Raw genomic sequence first — 12,483 nt, 5'->3', positions numbered from 1 at the left:
TTTTTCAAAGAAATGTATAATTCAGGCCAAACCCTTTTTTAGAGTGGATTATTTAAGTGAGAGGCCTATTCATGCACTTCTGTGCATATGGTTCTTTTTTCCCCTTAATTTTTAGAAGTAGGACTTTTAAAATTATTTTCTGCTTGTGGCCACTTTAAAACCATGTTGCAAGCAAGATGAACTATAAAGACCACTGCAGAAAAATCTCTGTAATTTTTTCTTAAAAGAGAGCTCTGAATCTTTGTAACATCCAACAAAGATGCTAGGGAAAAAATTACAACTTTTTTGCATTAGATTCAATCTTCTTACCAGTAGCACAACCACTATTTACCAAGCTTATTTTAACATCTGGCACTGAATTTAAGCAGGAGGAGGAGGTTATGTTTCTTTGCATCTAAAACCCCACATGATAGTAATAAGTGATAGATAAGACTTATTAGTTATTGTTAGGCAGAAAGCCATACCAAATGAAAACTACTTGAATCCCATAAATTATATATTGTGGGACCAGTGTACTGTGAACATCGAGCCTACCTCAATGTGAACAGCCAACAGATAATTCTTTTTACTTTTTGAGACTGAGTTTCGCTCGTTGCCCAGGCTGGAGTGCAATGGTGTGATCTCAGCTCACCGCAACGTCTGCCTCCCGGGTTCAAGCAATTCTCCTGTCTCAGCCTCCTGAGTAGTTGGGATTACAGGCATGCACCACCATGCCCAGCTAATTTTGTCTTTTTTTTTTTTTTTTAAGTAGACATAGAGTCTCTCTATGTTGGTCAGGCTGATCTCGACCTCCCAACCTCAGGTGATCTACCAGCCTCAGCCTCCCAAAGTGCTAGGATTACAGGCATGAGCCACCACACCTGGCCTCAGGGAATTCTTAAAAACCTTTGAAATACACAAAATTTTTAGTTATTAGAGTTTTTATTCAATATCCTCTCTTAGCATGAATGTGACAAATTATATAGTAATTCTGAGCTTTTCTTTTTAGAAATGCTAAAATACTTAACATAGCACATCAAAAAGCCCTAAAAGAATACTAGAAAACACTTTCTACACAGAGCATCCAAGGCAACGAAATCAAATGGGATAGGCCAGAAGTGCCAAACCCACCTGAACAAATCTGGGCAAACAAAGAAACAGTAAGAGAAGATACACCAAGTGATGGAGTGTAAGGCAGAGATTCCGGTTAGAAGAGAAGATGGTTTTTTACGACTCCACAAATCTCCCTCCATGACTTCAGAAGCCTGTCCTTTCTCCTACCTTGCTACTTAGCAGGTTTTCCTGTCAGCCACCACAGTCATGACTGCTTTCGAGCTACCCCAGCATTTTTTCTGGGCAAGGAGAAGCCTAGTCCAACCACATTTCAGGTCTATTCAAGTCACATTCCATAACCAACTTCCACAAAGTATAAACCACCCTTTGCCACATACTGGGATGTTGTGCAATTTTTTACAGCTTAAGCCTGTGTACAGGTTAAGACTCTGTGCAGGTTTATAAAATACTGACTTAAGTAGCAACTTTGAGGGGAAAGAAAATGCACTCTGGCTTAAACAAGTTTCTTGTCATCAGGTATAATAAAAGCAGACAAACCTGGCAACACCATACCTTTCTTCCACGGAAACTTCCTTCAGCTGTTGGTGTGGCTTGGTGCCTTCCATTTCCCTGATGCTCACAGCATAGATCTTGGTGGTGTAGTCAATGGCCTTTTCTCTAGCAACATCGCTGTCATAGCCTCAAACAACAGAAAGAGATTGGGGAGCCAGTTGGTTTGCAGTGGCCCAGGTAGGGAGGTGGTGGGAGGTGCAGTCGGCACAGGAGGCACGTGGCAGGTGGGGGCTCACCTCCATCCTCTTCCACGTCGGTGTCTGACTCCTCGCTGTCCACCAGCTTGCTCTCCTGGGTCCCCACAAACTCCCTGGTCCAGATCATGAGGGCTGTGTCAGCACCGCCCACCGTAAGCAGCACAGAGTCATTGTGCAGCCACCTCACGTTGGTGACGTGCGCACTGTGCCCCACGTACTTCTTGAATCTGGCGTGCCGTCCCTGTAAAGCCCAAAACTGGTGATTACCCCAGCCACTGTCTCATTACTCTTTTCTCTGGGCTCATTTGACCACATTATTTTCTACTGGTTTCTACTGGATACAAATGAAACAGTTCAACAGCAATTTCCCTACATTTCAACTAGAATGTAAGCTCCATGTGGGCAGGCACTAGGTCTCTTTTTTCCTCAAACAGTACCCAGCTCACAATATGTCCTCAATATATATTTTTTGAGGGAATGAATGAAACAATAGACTACAGAACCTATTTTCTGGGAATCTATGGACATATAAAAAGCTTGTTCTGATTTTCGCAAATGTCAAATGTAATGTCTCTACAGGTCTCTAGTGTAAACTCCTGAGTGTGAGTCTGGTTGACATATGAGATCAAAAATGTCTTCACAGCCATCCCCTACAGTGACTTTTGTACCACAGTGCAGGCAGTGGCAGAAGAGCAAAGTATCTCTTATAAACCTGGGGACTCAAATAAGATGTAAAATGAACAGACCGGTTTCTGCCACAGATACTAGAAAACATTTTTAATAGTAGAAACACTCAAACATTGATTTAAAGACAAAGCTCCTTTTTAACAAACATAGCCAAATACATAAAACACAATTTATCAGTAATGACTAAAAGCTTTTTGGAGTGGTATGCCCAGGCCACACCACCTTTATCCCCGGGTGAGGGAGGGCGGAGGGTGGAATGTGAGTCAGCTGCTCACACCAGGGCAGTCCTGACAAGTGGTGCAAAATCAAAGCTGGCACCAGAAAGAGCTTCCATATTCAGCTCATGAGCCACAGCCTGGCAAAAACAGCTGCGGTGGGAGCCATTTAAAGAGGTGGAGTTTTTCCATCCTCTCAGCGACTCCTAGGGAATACCTTACACAATATGGGAAGCCACATGCACTCTCTGAGGTCATCAGAGGGCCACCGGTGTCCTAGATGAAAATTTTATTAAGTCATTTACAAGTGGCTCCCAGAGGGTTTTGGATTGGCATGCTGGAGAATCTGAAACCAGCACAGATACACGGCAGGGAACAGGTGCAGGAGCGTTCATGACTTTGAAATACTTTTTGTCAAGATCGTCCTATATTTGGCCAACCACTAGCCGACAGCTAGTGGAACTGCCCATTCCTCAGTAGAGTACTGAGTCTAGAAAGATTCCTGAAGCAAACAGATCAGATTTCCAGGAGGCCCTCCAGAATCATTAGTTTGCTAGCAAATAGGCAAACAAAAGAATTTCCAGGAAAAACCCATTCGAACATGTGAGATCCACAAGGCATGGAAACAGGACAGTCACAAACAGTTGCTGCAATGTGCCCTGCTGGTCTTCTAACTGGAAGCAGGAGCACAACCAGTTTATACACTATAAATGCAGGCTGTTTCTTTACTGAAGTAAAACAGCATGAGGAATGCCTCTCTACACCCTCAACTTAGAGGGACATAAGGTTTCTAGATGGGATGGAAGAAAAAAACGCAAAAAGAAAGATTCAGGGTCAAACAGTCTCTAAGGGATTAGATTCAGGGTTGCAGAGGGAAAAAAAGGGACATAGAGGAAGAGAAAGAGAGAAAAAGTTCTGGGCCACTGAAGAGATTTAACAAAGCAGAGATTCTTCCAGCAGTGGGTGATTCAAGATTCTCAGAACAGGAAACAAGATCCATGCAACAATAAAGGGAATTCACAGTTGCTAGAAGGTTCTGTGAAACCAGCTGCTGTCTCAGGAGGAAGATATTGGCAGGGATGTTTAGTGGTTCCCAGCAGGGACTGTGGAGGAAACGTCCTCAAGACCTGGCACAGTCGGCGGGATGAACGACCTTTCTGGGTCTTCAAGTCAAACTGCATTTGTTACACCCGTCAGAACTTGCCGCATCACCTCAACTCTCTTTATCCATCGAGTCATGAAATAATGGATGATAGCACCAGAAAAACCTGGAATAGGGCCGGGTGCAGTGGCTCATGCTTGTAATCCCAGCACTTTGGGAGGCAGAGGCGGGTGGATCACTTGAGGTCAGGAGTTCAAGACCCGCCATTAGCTGGAGGTGATGGGCTGCCTGTAATCCTAGCTACTTGGGAGGCTGTAGCAGGAGAATTGCTTGAACCTGGGAGGCGGAGGTTGCAGTCAGCCAAGATCACACCACTGCACTACAGCCTGGGCAACAGTGAGACTCTGTCTTAAAATATGAAAATCTGGACTATGTCTCCAGAGTACTGGTTGTCAGTCTCTTGTAGGAAGGAAATTCCCGAGAATCTCATGAAGGCTATACATTCTCCCCCCACATTCAGTTTTCAATTTCCCTGTCTGCAAAATTTTCCAGGCGAAGTTTCTCTCTGAAGAACCATTCTCCAGAGTTGTTGACATTCTGAGGAAGAAACTTAAGGACTTGAGGGCATGGAGGGTTTTAAAAATGCAAATGATATAGTGGCATTTTAGCCTTTTCATTTAGCAGAAGGGTCTAGGTTTGGAAAGGCAGGGAGGCTATGAGAAGTAATTGGCAGTCTAAACAGATGGTGTCAAAAAACAGAATTTGGTTTTCTGGTCCGCGGTTTAAGGTACTACAAAAATGGGTTGTGCTCTTGTTAGGCTCTGGCAAAGGACAGAGTGTGTCTCATGGAGGCCGGGAAAAGGCAGAAACAGGGCACTAATGATGTAATTGAGAAGGCTTTAAACTAAAACTGAATATTAATAAAGATACATTTGTCATGGAAAGAAAAATGCCCGGAAGAGATGCCCACTCATGGGAAAGTAGAATGAGAAAAAGGGCCAAGATAATGACATGATTTTAGCAGCTAACAAACAGAACCTGAATTTTGGACACAGAGAGTTGTGTGGTAGTAATAAGATCTCATCACCAAGACTGACGACATGGAGCTCAATTTGAGACTATAGCAATGGCATGGTACATTACTCTGCTTGAGCTGCCATAACAAAATGCCCTAGGCTAGGCAGCTAAAGAGCAGAAATTTATTTCTCAGTTTCGGAGGGTGGGCAAAATTAAGGTGCTGGCCAGTTTGTTTCCTGGTGAGGGCTCTCTTCCTGGCTTGTAGATAGCTGCCTTCTCACTGTGTGCTCACATGAAGAGGGGGCGGTGTGTGTGTGTGGGGAGAGAAAGCTAGCTCTCCAGCATCTCTTCTATAGGACACTGATTCTATCAGATTAGGGCCCCTCCCTTATAAACTCACTTAACCTTAGTTACTTCCCTAAATGACCTATCTCCAAATACAGTCCCACTGGGAGTTAGGGCTTTAACGTAGATTTGGGAAGACACAAACATTCAGTTCGTTAACAGGCAATGAACTTTGTTCAACAGAGTGAGAGCAAATGGACAAGTGTGACTATGCAGCTGGAAATATTCATTGGCAAGAGATTCATGTATTTGGGAAGGAAAGTGTGCCAGAAAAAGCAGCTTTTAAAAAAGAGGAAAAGCCTGGGTGTGATGGCTCACGCCTATAATCTCAGCACTTTGGGAGGCTGAGGTGGGTGGATCACCTGAGGTCAGGAGTTCGAGACCAGCCTGGTCAACATGTTGAAACCCCATCTTTACTAAAAATAGAAAGTATTAGCCAGGCATGATGATAGGCACCTGTAATCCCAGCTACCCGGGAGGCTGAGGCAGGAGAACCACTTGAATCCGGGAGGCAGAGGTTGCAGTGAGCTGAGATCATGCCACTGCACTGCAGCCTGGGCAACAAGAGCAAAAACTCCATCTCAAAAAATAAGTAAATGAATTTTTTTAAAAAAGAAAAGAAGTGTTCTTACCAAAAGAATTCATATTTGGCTGGTGGTTTTTAAGCTATGAAACTATTTCTTCAATCGATTCTAACACAGAACTCAAGAATGAAAAGATAATTTAAAATAACGGACAAAAGACTTGTATAGACACTCCCCAAATAGTAAATAGATGAGAAAGTGCTCAGAATCTTAGTCATCAGAGAAATGTAAACTGAAATCACAACTGGATGACACTATCTACGCCCTAGGACAGCTGAATTTTATGCATCTGACAATACTGAGTATCAGCTACTGGAACTCTTACATTTTTGGTGGGAATATAAAATGATACAACTTTGGAAAAAGGTCTGGCAGTTTCTTAAAATGTTGTATTTTTCCCCATGACTCAGAAATTCCACTCCTATATATTTACCTAAGAGAAAGAAAGCATATGTCCACAAAGACTTGTCTAAAAATGTTCATAGTAGCTTTACTACAACCAAAAACTAGAAAAGTATGTTCATCCTAGGAATATGGATGAACAAACTGTTATATCCACACCATGGAACACTACTCAGCTATGAAAATGAATGGACTGTTATTATATAACAACATGGGTGAATCTCAGAAACATCATCTGAGTGAAAGAAGCTAGATAAAAAGCAGTACCTATTTCATTTATATGAAATTCTTAAAACAGGTAAAATTTATGGTGAAAAACACTGGAACAGTTATTACATCAGAGGAGGGAGTGGGCATGGGGACTGACCCAGAAGGAGTATAGGAAATGGCCTGGGGTGGCAATGCCTATGTATCTTCATAAGAGATGTTTATATAGGTATATGAGCTTTTTGTCAAAGCTTATCAAATGGAAGACTAAAAATTTATCTAAACTGTATCTAAATTTTACTTTAAAAATACCATAAGCAAATCTTGAACTCAAGGTAATGAAGTGCATGATGCAACATTTAGGGATAAGTATTCTGATGCCTAAAATTTCCTTTTTCCTTCCAGCTTTCCTGAGGTATAATTAACAAAAATTGTATGTATTCATGGTGTACAACAGGATTTGATATATGCATATATTGTGAAATAATTACCACAATCAAGCTAATTAATGCATTCATCATGACACAGTTACCATTGTGTGTGTGTGCATGTGTATGTTTGCTGAGGACACTTAGGATCTAGTCTATTAGCAAATTTAAAGTAAATAATTCAGTATTATTAAATATAGTTACTACGCTGTACATCAGATCCCCAGAACTTACTTATCTCAAAGTTTATACCCTTTGACCAACATCTCCCCATTTCCCCCCTGCAACCCAATCCTTGGCCGACATTCTTCTTCTCTCTGCCTCTTTGAGTTCAAATTTTTTTTTTTTTTTAAGAGTCTCACTCCGTCGCCCAGGCTGGAGTGCAGTGGCACGATCTCAGCTCACCGCAACCTCCGCCTCCAGCATGTTCAAACGATTCTCCTGCCTCAGCCTCCTGAGTAGCTGTGATTACAGGTATGTGCAGTGAGTAAAATAATGGATCATTGGCAGGAGGCTGCCAGGTGGCTTTGGGATGGACAATGAAGGTAACACTGGACATAATCAGATGTGTATCTTAGAAAGGGCTACTCACCATGATAATCTAATCAGATATAATTAACAAAGGAAGGAGAAGATAGGAAAATCATCCAAAGTAACCAAAGTAGCTGTAGAGGGAACTGGTATGTTCAGGTTAAAACGTACAAATGACAGGAGGAGCAAACAACCGAGGATGAATACAAAAGCCTTGCACAGACTTTTAAGTGCAGTTTTTGGAATGCTGAAGACAAAAAAATAAGACTATTGAAAGGGATGTGAAAGATTTATTTAGGGATAGAAGCCAAATAGAGAAAAGTTAGGAGTGCTCCTTAGTCAGATGACTTCACATAAACTGAAAGTCAATTTCTCAATTCCTCTGTCAAAGAGAAGGCTCTTCAAACCAGAAAGGAGAAAACAGAGCTCATTTATATGAGTACAGGTGCCTTCAAACATGACCACAAAAATAATACAGTAACAGTTGAAGAGTTTAGAAATCAGGAGAGGTGGCATCAAACATAAAATGGTTTCTGTACCCTAAAGGAAAACAGATAGGCTCTGACAAATACTGATCCAGGAGGTGACGTAATCCGTGGAAAATTCTAGGATGAAATATTTCACAGAAGTTTCATAAGGATTTGGAAAAAATAGTGATAACCAGACAGTAACAGGTACACTGTGAACTAAACTCACATATTTTATTGGTTGGTTTATTAGAAGGAGAGATTAAGGATGACAGAGACTACAAGCCACCTGTCTTTAGGCAAGACATTTGCCATGTGTTTAATGATGTCTTCTTGAACTAAAATACAAAACTGTACAGGGAGGTCAATTTAAATGTCTGTTACTGATTAAAGAATTGTAACAATGTGTAGATTAATAGACAGAATGTCAGCTGGGTGTGGTGGCTCATGCTTGTAATCCCAATACTTTGGGAGGCTCAGGTGGGAGGATTGTTTAAGTCCAGGAGTTTAGGACCAGCCTGGGCAATATAGTCAGACCCCATATCTACAAAAAGTTAAAAAATTAGCTGGGCATGGTGGTATGTAGATAATCCCAGCTACTTGGGAGGCTGAAGTGGGAGGATTGCTTGAGCCTGGAAGGCAGAGGCTGCAGTGAGCAGTGATGATGCCACTGCACTCCAGCCTGGGCAACAGAGCAAAATCTTGTCACTCATTCATGCATTAGTTAAAGTAAATAAATAAGTGGAATGTAAAACTGAATTGAGGGGGAGGTTCCTGGAGTTGATGTCTGATTGTTCCAGTCTGTCTTTTTTTCTGTGATTTAAAACTCAGGATTGTGAAACAGAGGACGACATGCTGCTGCTGCAAGACAGAAAATGCTTTGACAAGGTATTCCAAAGATACAGATAGGATGGAACATTGAGATGAAATAAATACAACTTTTTTGGTAGAAATGTAAAGTTCTGTACTCAGATCTTAGAAAATCATTTGTGTAAGTACAGGCTGGGGGATAACCTGAATATTTTTGACAATGACATCTATGATTCAATTGTATAGTATGGCAGCCAAGAGGGCCAATGCCATTTTAATTTAACACAAATGTAAAAATCAAAACCAAGAAGGTAGCAGTCCCACTTTGCTCTGAGCTGATCAGATTACAACTGAAACACTGAATACAGTTCTAGACTAGAAAGTTGAAGGAAGAATTGATAAACTGGAGTGTGTTTAAAGGGAGGGGACAGCTGTAAGCCATGGAAAATGGGAAATGGCTGAAGGAACTAGTGATGTTAGGCTGGAAAAAAAAATGAGACTTCAGGGAGTCAAATGTGATCTTAACACAGATGAAGGCTGTTAGAGAAACTGAATTTGTTTAATGATGGTTCAGAAGGTAGAACTTTATTTAAAAAGAAAAGAATTCGCTCAACCTAGAGAAAAAACGTTTTAACAACTGGGTGCATTTAAACATCAGTTGGGCTGCTGTGTGGTAAGTTCCTCATACGTGGGAGCATCTAACACAAGTTAGAAAGGCACTGGGCTGAGAGGTTGTAAAGGTAACACTTACTTTGCAGTTTGTGAGATACTGAATTTGGTGACTGCTAAAGGCCTTTCAAGGTAGAATTCTATGCCATGAGAACTGCACTGAAATTAGTCACTCAAACACAATGTCAGGGAAGTTTTTATACAGCATAAATAATACTATGAACCGCTTATGACTTCAAATTTTTAAAAATCTATCTACAATAGATAGATTTGGGATTATTAATGAGACTGAGCAAGTATAGATAATGGAATATTACCTTGACAGGGTATGAAAACAGCTTAACAAAACCAAAATCGTCTCCAGTGGCTAAGAGGGAACAGTCTTTGGTAAGACTGGCAGCATTTACATCAGTTATATCGCTATGTGCTGGCCAGATTCCCTCACAGGTGGGCCCCAGGACACAGGTCCATGTGTCCCACTCTATCTTCTCAATCTGAAAAAGAAGGAAAGAGAATTATAGTTTCGCACAACCTAGTTTTATTCAAAAGAAACAATCGGCATCTGAGTAATTCTAAATGACTTTGCCGACATTAGGTGTTTGTGTTGAGTGCTAAGGTACGCAGATTCTAAGTTGCATATTTAAAGTGGTTATTTGCATTGTCTTAAGAAACCAACACAGCAGTGAAATATCCAAATGTTTTTCTCTAGATAAAATGAACATTTTGAAAGTTGACAATAATAAGGTATTCTAGTTTGTAACTGGACATTTATCATTTAATAAACCATAAGCTGGATCCAGATTCCCCACCCCAGCACTGATGTCTCAGGCTGGAAATTCTTTGTCGTTGGGGCTGTTCCGTGCATGCCAGGATGTTGAGAGCATCCCTTGTCTCTACCCACTGGATGCCAGTAGCATACCCTTCCTTAGGCATTACCAAATGTTCCTGGGAAGCAAAATTGCTCCTGGTTGAGAGTCTGAGCTAGACTGATCGATGGAGATGATCATTTAGCAAATTATTTTAAAAAGTTACAAGACACAGCCTTAAAAAAATGACTGCTTCCTTGGAGGAAAAAGTAATAAGATTCTGCAGCAAGCTTAATATCCTTTACGCTCTAGAGAGACTACTTTAAAAATCTGAAGAGCTATTCATATTGTATTGCCATGAATCTTTTATCCTTTAAAACTGTTTTGTCTGAAAATCTTGGCTAGAATATTTGTAATTTGTACAGGTTAAATCCTGGTAAGATTGAGGTTTTTCTTTCCATTTTCTTAAAACAATAATAGAAAATAACAACAACATTCTCTTAGAAGAGAAACTTGAAGATGCAGCCAGGAGTTTTAATCACAGTGTGGTAAGGTACTATGCATTTGTCACTCAAACTTCTCTTCATTTAATCTTGTATGTTTCTCTTGGATGCACACAGAGGCGGAACCAAAAATCTGCATCTGGTCCTGTGATCCCTTATGATTTCCTAACCTAACCTTCATAGGAAGAGAAGCAGGGAACCATCCTTTGCTGGTTTTGGAAGCAGGCTTTTGGCCACTGGCTCCCTTCCAAATTCTAGATTCCGTCTCTAAGACTCTCCTAGTCCACTTGAAATCCCTACAGTGGTGCTGGCCTCGTCATCCCGGCAGGAAAGAAAAAGGAGCTGGTATTGTTCCCCTGGCAGACACCCCAACACAACACCCTTGGCCAGATCAGGACACCATGCCCTCCAGGGGAAGCAAATGTCTAACTTGCTGGAAGCTACAGAAACTGCACTTAGTATGGAGCACTAAGAATGACACGATAATCCATAAATGCAAAAGGGTTAAATAAACTTGTTAAAAATGCTGGAACTTAGATGGAAGGAGAGTCCTCAAGGGGTCCCTTCCTTAGCACCTTGCTTCAGGTAGATATGTTGGTATCATTTTGCTGACAAAGCAGCTGAGGCCCACAGAGGGGTTACATAACTGCAGTCACAGCATGCTTAGGAAGCCGAAGGGGGAGGTTTGCTCCAGAGAGTTTGCCTTCCAAAATGGTACTACTTTAACTGTACCATGCTGTATCAGATGGATTTGAAATGGACATTTTAACATTTGTCATATTTTAACAATTTGCTGGGTAAGCTTTGAATTAGTTTACTGTGATTGTTCCTTAAAAAAAAAAAAAAAAAATCGAATCTTTGAAAAAGATTTTCCAAAATCCCTCATGCTCGGTAGAAGGGCCTCAAAATATTGGGGCTAACACGATGAGCTACCTCTTCCGTGCTCACAGCAGTGGCACTACTAGGGAAGTTGGCCAAGGAAACATCAGTTGGAGGGACTCCACAATCAGCATCATCAGGAATCAGCCTCTGGAAGAACAAATGTGCACCACAGGGTGACAAATTAAATCTTCAGAGCAAGAGCCTGTCACTTTGGAAAGCATTATAATATGAATTTTCCTCTTGTGCATTTTCTTCTATAAAATAATTGCTCATCTGTTCCAAGAAAGTCTCATCCTCCTCTATCATTTGGTTAAATTACATTTCATTTTAGTATACTTATTTGGGGGCACTGAAACAGGAAGGGAAAGTACAGCTGAAGTGATGTGAAATGATGCTTAAGTCCACAGGGGAAATTGAGAGGCTTTATGGTCTAGGCTATGGAGTCATGCATGGATGCCTCTGGGTTGGGATCACAGTGCTGTGGGTCTTTTGCCCTCAAAGAGACTTCGTTTCCTTATCTGTAAAACCAGATTGACAACTATCATGTAAAGCTGTTATGAGGATTAAAATATAGGTGTATATGTTATGAAATACAGATGGAGCCAAAAGAGAGCCTGAATAGCCAAAGCATTCCTAGGCAAAAAGAACAAAGACAGAGTTATCATATTACTGGACTTCAAAATATACTACAAGGCTATAGTAACCAAAAAAGACTGGTACTGATATAAAAACAGACACATAGGCCAATGGAACAGAATACAGAACCCAGAAATAAACTCGCACACCTACAGCCATCTGATCTTCGACAAAGTCAACAAAAATAAGCAATGGGGAAAGGACTGTCTGTTAAATAAATGGTGCTGGGATAACTGGCTAGCCATATGCAGAAGAATGAAACTGGACTCCTACCTTTCACCATATGCAAAAATTAACTTAAGATGAATTAGAGATTTAAATATAAGGCCTCAAACTAAGAATCCTAGAAGGAAACCTAGGAAATAGCATTCTGGACATCCACCTTGGCAA

At 41.0% G+C, this 12,483-nt stretch overlaps 1 protein-coding gene across 1 annotated transcript in view; it reads right to left on the bottom strand.

Moving 5' to 3' along the window:
- Positions 1 to 12,483, bottom strand: part of EML6 (EMAP like 6) — a 253,524-nt gene that overhangs the window by 40,502 nt on the left and 200,539 nt on the right. The window contains exons 25-27 of the mRNA XM_021672860.2: positions 9,584 to 9,760; positions 1,842 to 2,043; positions 1,606 to 1,732 (exon numbers count right to left, since the gene is read on the bottom strand). Of these exons, the coding sequence (XP_021528535.2) occupies positions 1,606 to 1,732; positions 1,842 to 2,043; positions 9,584 to 9,760 (506 nt within the window). The remainder of the gene's footprint in view (positions 1 to 1,605; positions 1,733 to 1,841; positions 2,044 to 9,583; positions 9,761 to 12,483) is intronic.

Source organism: Aotus nancymaae, unplaced genomic scaffold (assembly GCF_030222135.1).
Source record: "Aotus nancymaae isolate 86718 unplaced genomic scaffold, 86718_ANA_hifiasm-v0.15.2.pri h1tg000057l, whole genome shotgun sequence".
Taxonomy (NCBI): domain Eukaryota; kingdom Metazoa; phylum Chordata; class Mammalia; order Primates; family Aotidae; genus Aotus; species Aotus nancymaae.
This window is presented reverse-complemented; position numbering and strand designations above follow the sequence as displayed.